The sequence below is a fragment of the Bufo bufo genome, chromosome 4 (assembly GCF_905171765.1).
Source record: "Bufo bufo chromosome 4, aBufBuf1.1, whole genome shotgun sequence".
NCBI classification, from domain to species: Eukaryota; Metazoa; Chordata; class Amphibia; order Anura; family Bufonidae; genus Bufo; species Bufo bufo.
Window position 1 is genome coordinate 496,113,016 of NC_053392.1, and position 19,575 is coordinate 496,132,590.

The 19,575-nt window shown below is 41.4% G+C and overlaps 1 protein-coding gene across 2 annotated transcripts; it reads left to right on the forward strand.

The window, feature by feature from the left end:
- The first annotated feature begins 206 nt into the window (after window positions 1–206).
- On the forward strand, window positions 207–19,325 carry RDH13 (retinol dehydrogenase 13). 2 transcript variants are annotated; one of them, XM_040429589.1, is made up of 7 exons: window positions 207–469; window positions 2,179–2,297; window positions 4,669–4,824; window positions 10,014–10,118; window positions 14,003–14,215; window positions 18,194–18,295; window positions 18,997–19,325. In XM_040429589.1, exons 1-7 carry the CDS (start codon window positions 396–398, stop codon window positions 19,221–19,223), a joined length of 996 nt encoding a protein of 331 aa, XP_040285523.1. In that variant the 5' UTR covers window positions 207–395; the 3' UTR covers window positions 19,224–19,325. The 2 variants fall into 2 exon arrangements, with proteins under 2 accessions (XP_040285523.1, XP_040285524.1); XM_040429590.1 differs by lacking the exon at window positions 10,014–10,118.
- The last annotated feature ends 250 nt before the right edge of the window (window positions 19,326–19,575 follow it).

The window sequence follows — 19,575 nt, forward strand, 5'->3', positions numbered from 1 at the left end:
ACCCCTTTAAGGCCCAGAAACAGGCTGGTTACTAAAGGGTTAAATCCAGTAAAAGTTAGCCCTCTAGTCACACTTCCTCCTGGCCGCCTGCAGGGGGAGCTTGGCGCAGAGGTAACTGTAGTAAACCTAGTAAGCATACTCCTTAGCCCCCTCTGGTGGTAGGCGGAATAACGCATTATTTCTGTCTCCACTGGTGCTGCTGATGTGAACGTCGTTTGGTTACAGCCCAATTGCACGGACACTATACCGGACTCCTGCCTTTACATGGCGATAATGAAAACCCTTTACAGGTTTGACTCAAACGAGCAGCCGTAGATAAGCAGGAAGTGGCGGCAGTCACGTTGTGCAGCTGTACAGCAGCAGTGTGCAGTGACCTCTGGTGTAGCCGGCGAGACATGGTGGCCATAAATAAGTATGTGCTCGGAGCTTCCGTGGTGGGAACGGTGTTCGGGACGTCCGTCCTCCTGAAGTCAGTATCCTGTACTACGTGATAATATATGATGTTATACCTGTTATTGGCTGCTACAGATCCCTTCAGAATGACTGCAGTTACTATGTGCTAGAGGGAAGCTTGTGGTGCACAGGTTATTTTGGCTGCACCTAAAAAGCTCGGTCATATTGTGATGGCTAGGACAAAAAAAGCGTCCGTTTGAAATTTGCACGCGGAAAATCTGCAGCAAAGTGGATGACATCAAATCTCATCCACAAGCCATGGGGAAAAAAATCCTTAAAATTTTCTAGATACCAATCCACTTTTTCTATTTTAGGCTACTTTCACACTAGTGTTAATATTCTCCGGTATTGAGATCCGTCATAGGGTCTCAATACTGGAAAAAAAAACTTCGGTTGTGTCCCCATTCATTATCAATGGGGACCAAACGTAACTGAACAGAACAGAATGCTCCAAAATGCCTTCCGTTCTCATACTGGAGAGCAAACCGCAGCATGCTGCAATTTGCTTTCCGTCCTGGGATGTGGAGCAAGACTGATCCTTCATGACCCACAATGCAAGTCAATGGGGACGGATCCGTTTTATCTGGCACAATAGAAAACGGATCCATCCCCTATTGACTTTCAATAGAGTTCATGACGGATCCGCCCTGGCCATGTTAAAGGGAACCTGTCACCGGGATTTTGTGTATAGAGCTGAGGACATGGGTTGCTAGATGGCCGCTAGCACATCCGCAATACCCAGTCCCCAAAGCTCTGTGTGCTTTTATTGGGTAAAAAAAAACTATTTGATACATAAGCAAATTAGCCTGAGATGAGTCCTGTCCCTGAATCATCTCATGTATAGGACTCATCTCAGGCTAATTTGCATATGTATCAAATCGTTTTTTTTTACACAATAAAAGCACACAGAGCTATGGGGACTGGGTATTGCGGATGTGCTAGCGGCCATCTAGCAACCCATGTCCTCAGCTCTATACACAAAATCCTGGTGACAGGTTCCCTTTAAAGATAATACAAACGGATCAGTTGAAAACGGATGCAGATGGTTGTATTATCAGTAACGGAAGCGTTTTTGCTGCACCCTGCCGGATCCAGCAAAAACGCTAGTGTGAAAGTAGCCTTAGTTTTATGAAAGGGGTCAAGTGTAAAAGTGTTAAAGTGGCTTCCCTAGTTTCTTTCTATCTTTTGATGTATAATAAGTATAGTCTCAGGTGATTGGGGTGGTTATGGGTTGACGTGGGTGTTTTTTTTTTGTATTTTATTGTACACTTTTTTTGTGTTTGCATTTTTGTTAATTAAAAAAGTCCTCTAGGAATAATCAGTTTTTATCTAGTGCCTGCAGCCTGCCTTTCTAAACAGAAATTCATACTTACCTGCTGCGTCAGTCTTATGCATTGCCTCCTCTGCGTCCATGTTCCAGTCCTCAGTGTTCACATCCGGTGCAGCATGGGTTTGGTCACATGCTCCGCTGCAGCCAACGACTGGCTCCAGCAGTGAAGTGCTACTTGTGGCCTGGAGAACCCCTTTAATTCTGTTTTCACACATTAAAAATTCACATTCACATCCATAGCATAGTCCAAAATCTAGTGACAACCAGTGGGCTAGGTGCAGCATACATAAATATCGAACCATTTATTGTGACAAATAAGTAATATTAAGGGACGTCAGGAAGGGGTCCAATCATTCTGTCCTATTAATTTGATGTAATGTTGTTTCATACTTCAGGGACTATGTAGGTGGTGGTCACTGTCCAAGCAAAGCGAAAATTGAGGGGAAAACAGTGATAGTAACCGGTGCTAATACAGGAATTGGTAAAGAAACTGCTTTGGAGCTTGCAAAAAGAGGTACGTTTTTGTTAAAACCATTAAAAGGGTTGTCCAGGATTTTACTATTGATGGCCTATCCTGAGGATCGGAGAGGTCCAACACCCCAAACCCCTGCCGATCAACTATTTCAGGGTAGTGTCGGACCTACAAAGCTCCCTCCATTGTGTAGTGGACGGAGCTTGTAACTGCAGTGCTATTCCCATTCACTCTAATGGGGGCAATGCTGCAGTAACCAGGACAGAGCTGTATAATCTGGCAGCAGCTGATTGGTGGAGGTGCGGGGTGTTTCGAAACCCCGCCAAATAAGATATTGATGGCCTATCCTGAGGATCGGCCATAGATAGTAAAATCCTGGACAAACCCTATAAGGCTTCTTTCACACCACTGTTTTACTGGATCCGGCAGGGTTGAGCAAAAAAGCTTCCTTTACTGATAATACAACCATCTGCATCGACGGATCCGGTTGTATTATCTTTAACATTGCCAAGACAGATCCGTCATGAACTCTATTGAAAGTCAATGGAGGACGGATCAGTTTTCTATTGTGTCAGAGAAAACGGATCAGTCCCCATTGACTTGCATTGGGAGTCATGCCGGATCCGTCTTGCTACACATCCCAGGACGGAAAGCCAACTACAACATGTTGCTGTTTGCTCTCCGGTATGGGAAGGCAACTAAACGGAACGGATTTTGGAGCATTCCGTTCAGTTTTTTCCCCATTGACAATGAATGGGGACAAAACTGAAGCGTTTTTTTTTTGCGGTATTGAGCCCCTATGACGGATCTCAGTACCGGAAAACTAAAACGCTAGTGTGAAAGTAGCCTAAAGCAGATGTATAGAAATGCATTATATCGTACCACAGAATCTGCTCCTCCATATACCAATATTTAAACATATAGGTTCTCCCCTCCTAACCATTTTATGTAGTGCAAGAAATGACTATCCAAAGACTTTGCTTGCAGGGTGTCAGCAGTGGCTGCATTATTGAAGGGGTTGTTGGGGTGTCTTTCAATTGATCCTTTATTTGAAGGATCTTCTATCTTCATTCAGCAGGACCTGCGCTGACGTCACCACGCTCACCATGTGGTGAGCGCGATTACGCCAAAGGTCCTTTGGCAGGTCTTTTAAAAGATCAAGAAAGAAGACGATGCCGGCTGGGCGAACAAGAGGATGAGGGGAGTTAATTATTATTATTATTATTATTTATTTTTTTACTAAGCATTCTGTATTAAGAATGCTATTATTTTCCTTTATAACCATGTTAGAAGGGAAAATAATTAAAATATACAGAACACCTAACCCAAACCCGAACTTCAGTGAAGAAGTCCAGGTTCGGGTCTGGGTACCACATTCAGTTTTTTATCACGCACGTGCAGAATGCATTGCACTCGCGGGGAAAAAATTGAACCACGCAATGCAATCGCAGTCAAAACTGTCTGAAATCGCGTGCGCACTTGCGCAGGTTTCCCACAATGCACACGCGACGCATCCGGAGCAAATCCGTGACACCCGTGTGAAAGAGGCCTAAGGGTAAAGACGGAGAACTGCACTGCCATGCCAGCCACAGTGATATAATATTAACTCATTAGAACTTAAATGATTATGGAATGTCCATTGTTAATAGCAATGTGGCCAATAACAATGAACATCAACTAAACGATTCGGTACTAATGAGTTAAAGGCTATTGGCACATTTGAGAAAGAAACCTGTTTCGTGTGTACATCGCCGCAGTCCTGTATGTTAAATCCTACTGTACTTAAAGAGGACCTTTCACTAGAATAAAAAATCTAAACTAACTATACAGACATGTAGAGCGGCGCCCAGGGATCTCCCTGCGCTTACTATTATCCCTGGGCGCCGCTCCGTTCTCCCGGTATAGCCTCCGGTATCTTCATATTTTCGGCTCAACCGGGAGGAGCCTGCTCTTGTTCTCCTGGGCGTCTCCTTCTCCCAGGCTGTAGCGCTGGCCAATCGCAGTACTCAGCTCATAGCCTGGGAGAAAAAAAACCTCTCATGCTATGAGCTGAGCGCTGCGATTGGCTAGCGCTACAGCCTGGGAGAAGGAGACGCCGGCAGGCTCCTCCCAGTTGAGCCGAACATATGAAGATACCGGAGCCATACCGGGAGAACGGAGCGGCGCCCAGGGATAATAGTAAGTGCAGGGAGATCCCTGGGCGCCGGTCTCCATGTCTGTATGCTTAGTTTAGATTTTTTATTCTAGTGAAAGGTCCTCTTTAACATAAACTTGTGGCTGATCTGTTTTTGGAGAACCTTCTTGGTTGAAGGTGAATCATGTATAGTATCTTGCAGTTTGGTTGAAGTGACTGTGAATTACTTGCAGAAGACCTACGTAAACCGTTCATTTTTCCATTTTCATCAATTGGTAGGTGGAAGAATAATCATGGCATGTCGAGACATGGAAAAGTGTGAAAATGCGGCAAAGGAAATCCGTGGCAAAACACTAAATCACAATGTGTTTGCCAAACAGCTGGACTTGGCATCTACGAAATCTATCAAAGAATTTGCAAACCGAATCCTAAAAGGTAAGGCAGAAACGTAACGTATTGGGACTGGTGAGTGGGAAAAATCAGTACCCTTTATTTTGGCTGCCCTACTAAATGTCAACTAAACATGAAGGGAATCTGTCCAGTCTGTGGACACCATGGCAAAGAGCAGAAGAAGCTGAGTTTTGTGGGAAAAGATTTAGTAGAACTTGTAATTTATTCATTTAAACCTCTGCTCATGCTGGGCTTTAGGAGTCCAGTGGGTGGTCCTATCAATGATTGACAGTAATCTCTCTATTCATGTAAGGTTATCAATCGCTGATAGAACCGCCTACTGGACTCCTAAATCCAGGATGATGGGTGTAAATGAATAAATTACAGGTTTTATTGAATATTTTCCCACAAAACTACATCAATCTGCTCAGCTCCTCCTGCTCTATAGCATGCTGCCAACAGATAAGACTGCATGTACAACGCAAAAGGTTCTCTTTAACTAATATTTTTACCATTCTCATTCAAGGCTATGTACACCTTCGGAGGCAATTTTTGTTTGATTGCATTTTTAGTTGGCCTTTATTAACCCTTAGGATACCAGAGGTTTTTTCATTTTTGCGTTTTCATTTTTCTTCCCTATCTTCCTTGAGCTATAACTTTTTCATTTTTTCATTCACATAACTGTATGAGGGCTTAATTTTTGCAGGACAAGTTGTACTTTCTAAAGCCACCATTTAATATGGCATACAATGTAGTGGGAAGCGGGGGGAAAATTGGGGTGGAATTGGAAAAAAAACGCAATTGCTCCACTATTTTACGGGTTTTGTTCCCACGGCGTTCTATTTGCGGCAAAACTGACCTGTGCCCTTCATTCTTTGGGTCAGTACGATTACAACAATATGTATAGGTTTATTATGTCTAAATAGTGTAAAAATAAATTAAAACTTTGAGAAAAACATTTTTTTTGCATCACCATATTCTGACCCCCATAACTTTTTTTTATGGTTATATCTACTGAGCTGTGTGGGGGCTCATTTTTTGCGGGGCAATCTTTAGCTTTTATTGATACCATTTTGTGTGTGTGACTTTTTTTATCACATTTTATAACTTTTTTGGGGTAAGAGAAGCGATGAAAAAATGGCAAATATAGCCATTTTGATCCTGTTTTCTGTTACGCCATTTGCCATATTGGAAGAATATTTTTATATTTTAATAGTACGGGCGTTCACGGTCACGGTGATACCACTGATGTTTATATTTTTAGTTTATGTATTTTTTTTATTCTATGGGAAGAGAGGTGATTTATACTTTTATATTTTTGTATATTTTTTTTTAAACTTTTTTTATGAATTTTGAAGCTTCGAATTTAAGCCTAAAAAATCCAATAAAAATAAATAAATTCAGAACAATCATGGATTTGTTACGTCCATTAATTGTTTAGAATTGCTAATTTTTTATGTTGGCCTGCCACCTGCTGGCCAAAATAAGAATTGCAGCTTAAATGCCCTGGGTCTCTTCAGCGCATTAAAATCAATTATCGGCATACTCACTGGCCGCAGAGGATGCCAGTAAGAAGCCAGAAAGCCTGAGCTTCCCAGTTTTTCATCCTTTAGATTTTAGCGTTTTCATTTTTCTTCCCTATCCTTGAGCCGTAACTTTTTTTTTTTTTTAGATTTCCGTTCTCATAGCTGTGTGAGGGCTTATTTCTTGCGGGACAAGTTGTACATTCTAATGCCACCATTAATTATGGCATACAGTGTAGTAGGAAGCGGCAAAAAATAAACCAAATCGGGTGGAATTGGAAAAAATATATGCTATTCCTCCACTGTTTTACGGGTTTTGTTCCCACGGCGTTCCATTTGCGGAAAAACTTACCCATGCCCTTCATTCTCTGGGTCAGTACGATTACAATGATACCTCATATGTATAGGTTTTTTATGTCTAAATAGTGTAAAAATAAATTTAAAGTGTAACTGCCATTTCACTACCAAAAATTTAATTCCTAACATATGTGATGCTGAAGGGAAGATATTCATGAAGCTTTATTTTTCAGGTAATTTTTCCTTTCTGATGTCTGTATTCAGCCCTTAGCAACCCCATTTCTCTGTGCCTCTCTTTCAGCATCATCCTAAGATGGCCTCTGCTGCACTTCCTGTGGTGATCTTTGCCCTGTCCTTGAGGCCATCCTGTATTTCCCTCACTTCCCATAAGCCCTTGCGCTCCTCACATGAACTAACAGGACCAATTAGAATGCAGATAACTTCCCCCACTACCCCAGACCAGTGTGTATCCTCACATACAGCTAATTACATGAAATCGGTAAGCATTTCAGGGCTCCAGATGGCGACCAAAATGGTCACCAATGTGACTTAGAATTTACAAATGGCGACAAGACTTTTTAGTCTTGTCGCCATTTGCGACTAGACGCGCCGCCACAGCACTGCCCTTGAATACACAGCGGCGGGGCACAGGAGATGATAGTTCTCTGCCCCGCCGCCGATGTTCTTCTCAGCAGCGCAGAGGAGCAAGAGCAAATTGCGGAATGCACATTGCCAGTGTCTGTGTTTTGCAGATCCGCAATTTGCGGATCCGCAGAACACTTAAGGACGTGTGAATGGACCCTAATACAGAGGAGACGGCCTGCACATGACAACGCTGTGAGAAGAGGCTGCAGAATAGGAAAGTAGCACACATTTCTGGGAGTTATCAGGTAAAACTGAAAATGATTACATTTTAGAGCACAAAAGCACTTATACAGCAGGGTGTACTATACCATTAGGGTATAAAAAATGAAACAGCAGTTACACTTTAAACTTTGAAAAAAAAATATTTTTTTTTACATCACCATATTCTGACTTAATCAACTTTTTTTAATAGTTATATCTACTGAGCTATGTGGGGGGCTCATTTTTTACGGGTCAATCTGTAGTTTTTATTGATGCCATTTTGGAGTGTGTGTGACTTTTTGATAACCTTTTATAACATTTTCTGGGTAAGAGAAGCAATCAAAAAATGGCAAATTGGCCATTTGCCGTAGTGGAAAAATATTTTTATATTTTAATAGTACGGACGTTTTCGGTCGCAGTGATACCCATGATGTTTATATTTTTTTGTTATTTAAGTATTTTTTATTTTTATTATACAGAAAGGGGGTGATTTAAACTTTTTGTTTTTTACTTTTTTGTAATAATTTTGAAGCTTGTATTTGAGTATAAAATCAATTTTTTTATTTTTAACAATCATGGATTTTTTTAAATGCATTTATTATTGACTATTGCTAATTTCTTATGTTGGCCAAAATAAGAATTGTAGCATGAATGCCCTCAGCCTCTTCTGTGAGGCTGAGCGCATTCAAATCAATTAACGACATCCTCACTGGCCACAGCGGATGCCGGTAACAACCCTGGAAGCATGTTTGCCCATCGCTCCAGCGCCGTACATGTACGGTGCTGGTAGTAAAAGGGTTGTTAACCGCAATCGCCATTATTGACCGTCATCATTAGCCACGGGTCTCTGCTGTTTGAAACAGTGGAGACCCGCCGGCTGCTGCACGAGTGGACGGACGCCATGTTTACCCATCGCTCCAGCGCTGTACTGGTAGTGAAGGGGGTTAAAAATATTGAGCCATTCTGTCACAAAGGGTTAACTGTGACTGGTACTTTCACTTTGTGCCGGTCACCTAATAACCCTCATCTCTAAACTACTAAGAGGTCATAAACACTTATTTAAGCCACATTCTTCTTAATAGCATATGCACTGAGCTATAATGAGTGTTTATAATGTCAGAGAGCAGAGATAATGAGCCCTTCAGCTCTCCAACTGACGAAAAATCCAAAGGCTGCTATATCTCAGCTTATGTATTGAAAAAAGGGCTTCATATTTTTAATAAAAATTATTTTTAGCTCAAAATTGGTACAATGCAATAATAAATTTTTAAAAATGCCGGTTATTTCTACAGTATCTCATATCTCAAGTGATTGCATATCGCTATGATATGCCATCTCTTTATTATCAAAGGGGTTTATGACCTCTTGGACCACCACCAATCGAATCAGTGGTGATTCAGGGCCGTGGCCCCATCACAGTGGTTTCCTGCACAGTGGCTCCCAGTTCACCCATTGTGGTAGAAACCTGCAACACAGCTCCGTTAATGTGAGTCTGGCTGCAGCTTCCTGCTGTGGTCCCAAACGATCATGAAATGATGCAATTTCCTAGTGATATGCCATCACTTTATCAGATGGGAAAACCAATAAGGCCCCTTTCACACGGGCGAGTATTCCGCGCGGATGCGATGCGTGAGTTGAACGCATTGCACCCGCACTGAATCCCGACCCATTCATTTCTATGGGGCTGTTCACATGAGCAATGATTTTCATGCATCACTGGTGCGTTGTGTGAAAATCGCAGCATGCTCTATAGTCAGCGTTTTTCACGCAACGCAGGCCCCATAGAAGTGAATGGGGTTGCGTGAAAATCGCAAGCATCCGCGGATGCGGTGCGATTTTCACGCACGGTTGCTAGGAGACGATCGGGATGGAGACCCGATCATTATTTTCCCTTATAACATGGTTATAAGGGAAAATAATAGCATTCTGAATACAGAATGCATAGTACAATAGCGCTGGAGGGGTTAAAAATAAATAATAATTTAACTCCCCTTAATCCACTTGATCGCGCAGCCGGCCTCTCCTTCTGTCTTCATTTAGCTGTGTGCAGCAACAGGACCTGTGGTGACGTCACTCCGGTCATCACATGATCTTTTACCATGGTGATGGACCATGTGATGACCGGAGTGACGTCACCACAGGTCCTGTTCAGCAAAGAAGGAGACAGACGAGAAGCCGGGCTGCGCGATCAAGTGGACTAAGGTGAGTTAAATTTTTATTTAATTTTTTTTAACCCCTCCAGCGCTATTTTACTATGCATTCTGTATTCAGAATGCTATTATTTTCCTTTATAACCATGTTATAAGGGAAAATAATACAATCTACAGAACACCGATCCCAAGCCCGAACTTCTGTGAAGAAGTTCGGGTTTGGGTACCAAACATGCGTGATTTTTCTCACGCGAGTGCAAAACGCATTACAATGTTTTGCACTTGCGTGGAAAAATCGCGCGTGTTCCCGCAACGCACCCGCACATTTACCCGCAACGCCCGCCTGAAAGAGGCCTAAGCGTTATCAAATTAATCGGTCTTTCCCATTTTTTTTTATGATTGCCTCTTTTTTTTGTAGAGGAGGAACACTTAGATGTTTTAATAAATAATGCCGCAGTAATGAGGTGTCCTCACTGGAAGACAGAAGATGGATTTGAAATGCAGTTTGGAGTCAACCATTTGGGTAAGTTTTATGGCAAAGGTATCATTTTCTAAGAAGTTTATAGATCTGAAACATGTATCAATCTGTTGGCCAACAGAGCAGCTAGGTAATGTATATCAGTAAGTTCTTAGGCCACTTTCACATTGTGGATCAAAAACATAGCAGAGGCACAAATCTTTCCATTATTGATGAAAAATATTGACCAAATAATGACCGTGTGAAAGTGGCCTTGAAGGGGTTGTCTGCTTTTTTTTTATATATCCTCAGGCCCCCAGACCTGCCATATCCCAGCCATTTTACATCCTGTATGTCAGAATCATTATGCACTGTAGTACAGAAGTATTACAATGTACATATAGTAAAAGAAATCCGATTACAGGTTGAAGTACCCTAAGGGTATTTAATTTTTTTTTTTAAAAAAACACTTGAATAAAGTTTTTGAAAATATGCAAAAAAACATAAAATATAAAAAATGAAACAACTTTTCCTATATAAGAAAAGCCAAACGTAATTCACCACGTCAATAATAACCCAGTGTATTAAATTATCCCATTATATAACCCCCACGGTGAACGCCATAAAAAAAATCCACATTGTCCAAACTGATGTTTTTTGTCACCTCGCTTTCCCCAAAAATGAAGTAAAAAATGTTAAAAAGGTCACATGTATCCCAATATGTTAGCAATAAAAACTGCAGATCGCCTGCAAAAAAAAAAAAAACAAGCCCTGTTGCATCAGCAGAAAAATAAAAGTTATGGGTGTCAGGATATTGTGACACAAGACAATCTTTTTTTCTAAGAAATATATATATATATTTTTTAAAGTACTAAAACATTACTCAAACCATATAAATTTGGTACCTCCATAATTAAATTCTTTCATGCAGTGAATACTGTAAAAATGACACCCTAAAACAATGGCTGACTTTTGTTGTTTCTTTCACACCGTCGCCCACAAAACATTTTTAGAAGTTATACAGTACAGTAGGTGTAGCCCAAAATGGTGTCATTAAAAAGTACAACTCGTCCCGCAAAAAACAAGTTCTCATATGGCTATGTCAGCAGAAAAATGAAATGCAGAGATGAAAAAACATTTCAAAAATTGCTGGAGAGTTAAAGGGGTTGTCTCATCATAGACAATGAGGGCATATCGCTAGGATATGCCCCCATTGTCTTATAGGTGCAGGTCCCAACACTGGGACCCCCACCTACATAGAGAACGGACCCCTGCAAGGTGGTGGCTGGAGGACTTCGGTCTGGCCACCACCAAGCCGGCTCCCCATAGAAGTGAATGCGAGCGTACCGCGCATGCGCGGCCCCCCGCTCCGACTCTTTTCTATGGGGCCGACGGAAATGGCCAAGCAAGAGCTCGGCTATTTTCGCCGGCCCCATAGAAAATGAATGGTGCGCCCTCCTTCACTTGTGGGGCTCCGTTCTCGATATAGGTGCGGGTCCCAGCGGTGGGACCCGCACCTATAAGACAATGGGGGCATATCCTAGCGATATGACTCCATTGTCCATGATGAGACAGCCCCTTTAACCCCTTAAGGACCTATGACGTACATGTACGTCGTCATATCTGGCCATGACTTAAGGACCAGTGACGTACATGTACTGCATGGTGATCGGGCAGGAGCTGGGCAGGGGTCCGGCAGTCATTTATAGCCGGACCCCTGCTGTATGCGCTGGCATTGGTGAAAACACAGATGCTGCTGCATTAACCCTTGCACTGCCACGGTCAGCGCTGACTGCGGCACGTGCGGTATCCTGCTGGGTGCGTGGTGGCCACCGGGTTCCCGCAAAAGTAGTATTGTAATGCATTGTAAAGGGGATCAGACCCTCAAAAGTTGAAGTCCCAGAGTGGGACAAAAAAATAAAGTGAAAAAAGAAGTTAAAAAAAATAAATAAAGTTTTACAAAAGAAAAATTAAATGTTTCAAGTAAAAAATTAAAAAAGCGTCCTTTTCCCAAAACAAAGTAAAGAAATAGGGAAAAAAAGAAAAGTAGACATATTAGGTATCGCCGCGTCCATATCGACCGACTCTATAAAAATATCACATGAACTAACCCCTTAGGTGAACACCATCATAAAATAAAAACTGCTAAAAAAAACATTTTTTTTGTCACCTTACATCACTAAAAGTGCAACACCAATCGATCAAAAAGGCGTATGCCCCCCAAAATAGTACCAATCTAACCGTCACCTCATCCCACAAAAAATAAGCCCCTACCTAGGACAATCGCCCAAAAAAAAAAAAAAAAACTATGGCTCTCAGACTATGGAGACACTAAAACATGATTTATTTTTTTGTTTCAAAAATGATATTATTGTGTAAAACTTAAATAAATAAATAAAGTATACATATTAGGTATCGACGCGTTCGTAAGAACCTGCTGTATAAAAATATCACACGATCTAACCCCTCAGGTGAACACCGTAAAAAGAATAAAATAAAAACAGTCATCTCCTACTGAAAAAAATGAGCCCCCTACATAAGACAGTCGCCCAAAAATTAAAAAACTATAGCTTTCAGAATATGGAGACACTAAAAAAACATTTTAAAAAAAATGCTTTATTATGTAAAACTGAAACAAACAACCAAAATTTTTTTGGTACGGTCTTGTCTGTAACAACCCGCTCTATAATAATACCACATGATCGAACTTGTCAGATGAACATTGTAAATAACAAAAAATAAAAACAGTGCAAAAACAGCAATTTTTTCTTGCCTTACAAAAAGTGTAATATAGAGCAACCAAAAATCGAATGTACCCTAAAATAGTACCAACAAAACTGCCACCTTATCCCGTAGTTTCCAAAATGGGGTCACTTTTTTGGAGTTTCTACTCTAGGGGTGCATCAGGGGGTCTTCAAATGTGACATGACAAATTAAAATTTATCCCAGTGAAATCTGCCCTCCAAAAACCATATGGCGTTCCTTTCCTTCTGCTCCCTGCCGTGTGCCTGTACAGCAGTTTACGACCACATATGGGGTGTTTCTGTAAACTACAGAATCAGGGTAATAAATATTGAGTTTTGTTTGGCTGTTAACCCTTGCTTTGTTACAGGAAAAAATGGATTTAAATGGAAAATCTGCCAAAAAAGTGAAATTCTGAAATTTTATCTACATTTTCCTTTAATTATTGTGGAACACTTAAAGGGTTAACAAAGTTTGTAAAATCAGTTTTGAATACCTTGAGGGTGTAGTTTCTAAAATGGGACCATTTATGGGTGGTTTCTGTTATGTAAGCCTCACAAAGGGACTTCAGACCTGAACTGGTCCTTTTAAAATGTGGGTTTTGGAAATTTTCTGACAAAATTACAAGGTTTGCTTCTAAGCCTTCTAAAGCCTACAAAATAATCCAAACATGAAGTAGACCTATGGGAAATGTAAAGTAATAACTATTTTTGGAGGTATCACTATCTGTTTTAAAAACAGAGAAATTGAAAGTTTGAAAATTGCGAATTTTTCAAATTTTTTGGTAAATTTGGTATTTTTTTTATAAATAATAATGAAATATTTTGACTCAAATTTACCACTGTCGTGAAGTACAATATGTGACTAGAAAACAATCTCAGAATGGCTTGGATAAGTAAAAGCGTTTTAAAGTTATCACTACATAAAGTGACACGTCCCGTCAGATTTGCAAAAAATGGCCAGGTCCTTAAGGTGAAAAATTGCAGGGTCCTGATGGGGTTAAAGAATTATTTTATTAATTTAAGTTTATCTCCTATTCACATGATAGGGTATAGCTACTAGATCATTGAGGGTCCTACCGCTCATGAGAGGGGGGATCCTGTCTTTCCCCTAAATGAACATAGAGGCAGGTCATATTATACCCTCAATCTTATTTCAGACAGTGAGAATAATGACATTTTTCTTCTTCACTTCTCTACTCTTTATAGGCCATTTCCTCCTGACTAACCTTTTACTTGATAGACTGAAGGAATCCGGCCAGTCGCGCATTATTAATGTGTCTTCCTTAGCTCACATAGTAGGAGACATTGACTTGGAGGACTTAAACTGGGAGAAGAAGAAATTTAACACAAAAGCAGCTTACTGTCAGAGCAAACTGGCCAATGTTCTGTTCACAAATGAGCTGGCAAAAAGGCTGCAAGGTAAGGATATGACAAAATGCAACAAATATGAACGTCCAGGAAATCTGGCTTTGTGACTGGTTTATAGAGACTGGGCAGGGGAGAAGATCGCAGTATCCCATTAGTTTATTGATGCATTCTGTCTAATATTCAGACAGTTAAAATTTAGGGAATAATGCAGTAATATGTAACTTATTACTTCTTTTGGAGTGCATTCTTGGTTTAAAGTCAGGTTCTTGGGACAAATTTACTTTTTTTTAAAAAAATTTTATTCACTAAATAACTATGGATTTTTCAGTCTAAAGTCTAGTCATATTTGTACATCACCAGGGGACTTTTTTTTTCTTTCTTTAAGTTGCAGTGATAAATCTGGCTAAAACTGTAGCTCCTCCCTTAAAACATCTGTCTGCCCCTTAGTAAATGCAGATGGCCAGGTATGGTGCATAAGTTTGGCGGAAACGCCTGCTCCACTGACAAAGTAGACAAAATCACTCCACCTATCTGGCGGCACTTGAAATGTTAGCCCATTAGACCAGGCATGCTAAAGATGCATCAGATTTATCACAGTGGCTCACACTGCATGCTACAAGTTAGACACTTTTTCCAGCTTTACCCCACTTATTAAGTTTGCTGGATTTGTCAACAACCTGCAGGCAGGTTGTTACAGAGCAGGAGGAGCTCAGCAGATATATAGTTTCATGGGAAATTTGTTTAAAAGTTGTAATTTTTCTCAGCTTTTTTTTACTTCATTGTTCACAGGGAAGTGTTATCAGTGATTGATAGCATTCTCTGTGTAAGTGTATATACAGAGATAGCAGTCAGTAACTGATGGCTGTACACAGGGGAGGTGTTATCAGTGATTGATAGCATTCTCTTTGTAAGTGTATATACAGAGATAGCAGTCAGTCACTGATGGCTGTACACAGGGGAGGTGTTATCAGTGATTTGATAGCATTCCCTGTGTAAGTGTATATACAGAGATACTAGTCAGTCACTGATGGCTGTACACAGGGGAGGTGTTATCAGTGATTGATAGCATTCCCTGTGTAAGTGTATATACAGAGATAGCAGTCAGTCACTGATAGCTGCTCATGGGTGTGGTCTTAAAGGGAGTCTGTCAGGTAGTTTTCACTATCAATGATTACTGATACTATTCTCTGTGTAATGGCTCATGCACACAACCGTGTGCCCCCCGTGGCCGTATTGCGGCCCACATACAGCGGGTCCGCAATACACTGGATCGGCGTGGTGCATTCCACAATCACGGAGTTGCGGAACGAAGGCACGGATCAGAACCCCCACAGAAGCACTACGGAGTGCTTCCGTGGTGTTTCTGGCCATGCCTCTGCACCGCAAAAAAGTAGCGCATGCACTCCTTTTTTGTGGTGTGGACCGTTGGATGCGGATCGCGGACCCCATTCAAGTGAATGGGTCCTCAATCCGCATGCGGCTGCCGCACGGTCTGTGCCCGTGCATTGCCGACTGCAATTTGCGGTCCGGAGCACGAGCACGGAGCCCTTACGTTCGTGGGCATGAGCCCTAAGTGTGTATACAGAGGTAGGTGTCAGTCACTGATATCTATACATTGGGGAGGTATTATCAGTGATTGATAGCATTCTCTGTGTAAGTCTGTATACAGAGACACCTGTCAGGCACTAATAGCTGTACACAGGGAGGTGTTATCAGTGATTGATAGCATTATCTATGTAAGTGTGTATACAGAGATAGCTGTCAGTCACTGATAGCTGTACATGGGGGTGGTCTTAAAGGGAGTCTGTCAGGTAGTTTTCATTAATTACCAGCAATGACCATCAGAACATTGTACAACCGTGCTAAATATACCGTTATGTCATTTGGCTCTTTATCGAATGTCTAGGAAAAGGAAATCCTATGATAAATGGCCCCCAGCGGGGTGAGTTTTGCTTTTGAAAGTGCCCAAGCCTGCCGCCGTTCCCTGCTGTCTGCTCCTCCCCTAACCTCCCATGACTTTCTTCTCCCCTGAAGTCGGGTCGATGCAGACAGCACACAGCGGGAAGAACTGCATCTTCGCGACAACAGTGGAGAGCGGAGGAAGCCTTGGGAGGTTAGGGGAGGAGCACACAGCAAGGAAGGGCGGCAGGCTTGGGCACTTTCAAAAGCAAAGCCCACCCCGCTAGGCACTCGGGAGACGTTTTTCCTAGACATTCAGTAAAGAGCCAAATGGCATACAGGTACATTTGGCATGCTTGTACAATGTTCTGATGGCCATTACTGGTAGTTAGATTAGTGAAAACTACCTGACAGACTCCCTTTACGTTCAGAAAAAGTCTACTCGGTTTCCCCTGACAGGTCCTCTTTCAGCCATATTCCTTCCCATTAAACCAACCCCTTTTCCTCTTGTTGAACTGGACACAAAGTGTCTGAAGCATATAATAAATGTGGCACAAAGCATGCACACAATTTTGCCACAAATTTTGTCAGAATTCTAGCACATTTAGCATAAAAAATCTGCATCAGGGTGGTTCCCCAGAATTTCCAGCTGGAATGTTAATCTGTAGGATCTTTGTTAGAAAGAAAAAATGAGGATTAATATAGGGGGCAGCATGTGAATTTCATAGACATTGGATTGTCTGTACCTTCTTGAATTGGCTGGATATGCTGAAAAATATCTCATGTCTGTCATTTCACCTTCAAGAGGTATTATCCATTAATGGAGTGGCTGCACTCAAGCCTGATCAGCCTCTCCATGCTTTCCCCGTTCTCGTGATCAGTAGGGATCCTGGCGGTAGGATGCCCACCAATCTAATAGTTTTCCCCTATCCTGTGGATAGGGGATATCTTTACATGATCAAACACGGCTACTTTTACATCAGCGTTTTTTTATGCTTCAATTTCATTTAATATATCCAGGTGAATCAGTTTAGTCTGGATCTGGTTGGATTAAATAGAAATTGAGCAAATCGGAACTGACATGAAAATCATTTTAAGTCAATGGGTGCCGGATTGAAAACCGGATCTGGCAACATTGACTTAAACCGATTATTATTTTTTTTTTATGCCGTATCCGGTTTGTTTAGTTTTGCAGACTGGACACAAACCACAGCGGTTTTGTGTCCGGTCAGAAAACTGAACAAACCGGAACACAATGCATCCTGATCTGGTTTGTTCTGTTTTGTCCCCCTCTGCCGGATCTCAAAACCGGAATGCAAAACGCTGATGTGAAAGTAGCTTACCTCTTTAATGCCAGTCTGGTTGGATGCATAAATAATAGTCCTGTACTATAAAATATCAACCCCTTATGTGATGTGTGTGGAGAAGTAAGTGGATGTGATATCATATGATACATGATAATCTCTTGTATTGCTGTGTGAGATAGGAGGATCTAGATTCTAGCATCCTTATGCACTGCTAGGGCATAGTCAGAGTTTCATGTAAAACTTATTCCGTCCAAATTCTGCAGAGCTTTGTGCCTGGAACCCATATGTTACTGCAACGGCATGTACAACTGTTTTAGTATGGAGCGATACAGCCTTTTTGCGCTGCTATACAGGCTCTATCAGACTCCATGTTTACGGATTTATTCTCCCCTAAAAGCAGTAATTCAAATCTGAATAAACATGGTCCTTTTTTAGGGTTTTGTACATAATTCAGTATTAAAGTCACTGTGTGTGAAATAAAAGGCATGCAGAGGTATAGTAGAGGGCTTATGTACCTGTATGGTAGCCTTATTTCGTCTCCGTACTATACTAAAATAGTCATCGCATGGCCATGTGCCCTAGTAAAGGCAGGGATTCGGTTTCACAGTATATTAGCTAATTGCTGGTAATGCAGATTCCCTAAACAAATTTTTGAAATGGATTAAAAATTGGATGTAGCTTTTTACCCCCCCCCCCCCCCCAATCTTTTTTTTTTTTCCCCCTAACTTTATTTGCAGATATGGAACATAATCAGTTACATTTTAATTGTTTGGCGCTTTCTATATTTTTTTGTTTTACTAATTAAGTAATTCTTCCTTTTTAGGAACAGGAGTTACTGTCAACTCCTTGCATCCTGGAGTTGCAGATACTGAACTGGGAAGACACACTGGAATGCACAAATCTACTTTTTCCAGTTCTGTACTAGGTGAGGAATATTCAGTCTTAGTTTAATGCAGCGCCTGAAATCTGCAACTTAGGGTACTTTCACACTAGCGTTATTCTTTTCCGGTATTGAAATCCGGTTAAGGGTCTCAGTACGGGAAAAAAAAGCTTCCGTTTTGTCCCAATGCATTCTGAATGGAAAGCAATCCAGTCAGTATCAGGATGACTTCGTTCCGTCCTTTGTACGGTATTTGACCGTAAATTCCAGAACACTACCGCACTTGCCGGATCCATTGAAATGTATTAATGACTTATCTGGTACCAAGTGTTCCGGAAATTGCCGCATCGCCGGATCAGGCTTTCCGGTCTAGCTTAGAGAAAATTCAATACTGGATCCGTTATTCCGGATGAAGACTGATCCGGTATTTCAATGAATAAGTTTAAACGGATCCGTTTCCGAAACTAAAAAAGATATCCGTTTGCATACGGCTTTCCGGATACGGCAGGCAGTTCTGGCAACGAAACTGCCTGCCTGATTCTAACAACGCTAGTGTGAAAGTACCCTTACTTTGCATAGAACATGTAGCCATGGAGTTTGGTGCTAGTTTTTCAGTGTAGAGTCTGAAACTGAACTTTCTTATCAGTTCACAAGTAGATTAAACATAGTCAAATACATTTGCCTTGCAGCAATTTTGACTTTAGATACATTCGTTTGGCTTGACCTTATCATGTGTCTTATTTCAGCTCCCATATTTTGGTTCTTGATAAAAAGTGCAAGACAAGCGGCACAGCCCAGCGTCTATCTGGCTGTGGCCGAAGACCTCCAAGGGACAACTGGAAAGTATTTTAATGCTTTGAAGGAAAAAGAACCAGCCAAACAAGCTTTGGACGAGGAGACTGCAAAGAAACTGTGGGAAGAAAGTGCCAAACTTGTTCATCTTGATGAAGCATTGCAAGAATGTAAAGCATAATGACACCCTAATACATAAATGAATTGCCTTCAGTGAAGGTTCTGAATGGTCTTACGTGTGTTTTTATCTGTATCATATAATAATAAACCTCTGTTTCCAATCACTCAACTCTGGCCCACTCATTCCAATCCAGTATGTATGGTATACAGAGACATAATCACTAAGTAGAGAGTTAGGCAAAGCATCTAATGGTACATGTCATGCTCCAATGACCTGGTGCCACACTGTACAGGTGACTATGCAGATCCCTCTGGTCACTGCATATATACTAAGTGCAGCCATTTTATTTGTTCACCACCAGCAACCGTGTGCTGCAAGCGCCTCCGACGATAGTATGACGAGATGAAAGAGC

Bases quoted from the DNA above. Each gene is read 5' to 3' on its own strand.
- RDH13 (XM_040429589.1), top strand. From the start codon at position 396: ATGGTGGCCATAAATAAGTATGTGCTCGGAGCTTCCGTGGTGGGAACG. The intron at 4,825-10,013 runs GTAAGGCAGAAA...TTTTTTTTGTAG, and splicing joins TGCAAACCGAATCCTAAAAG to AGGAGGAACACTTAGATGTT. The intron at 14,216-18,193 runs GTAAGGATATGA...CTTCCTTTTTAG, and splicing joins GCTGGCAAAAAGGCTGCAAG to GAACAGGAGTTACTGTCAAC.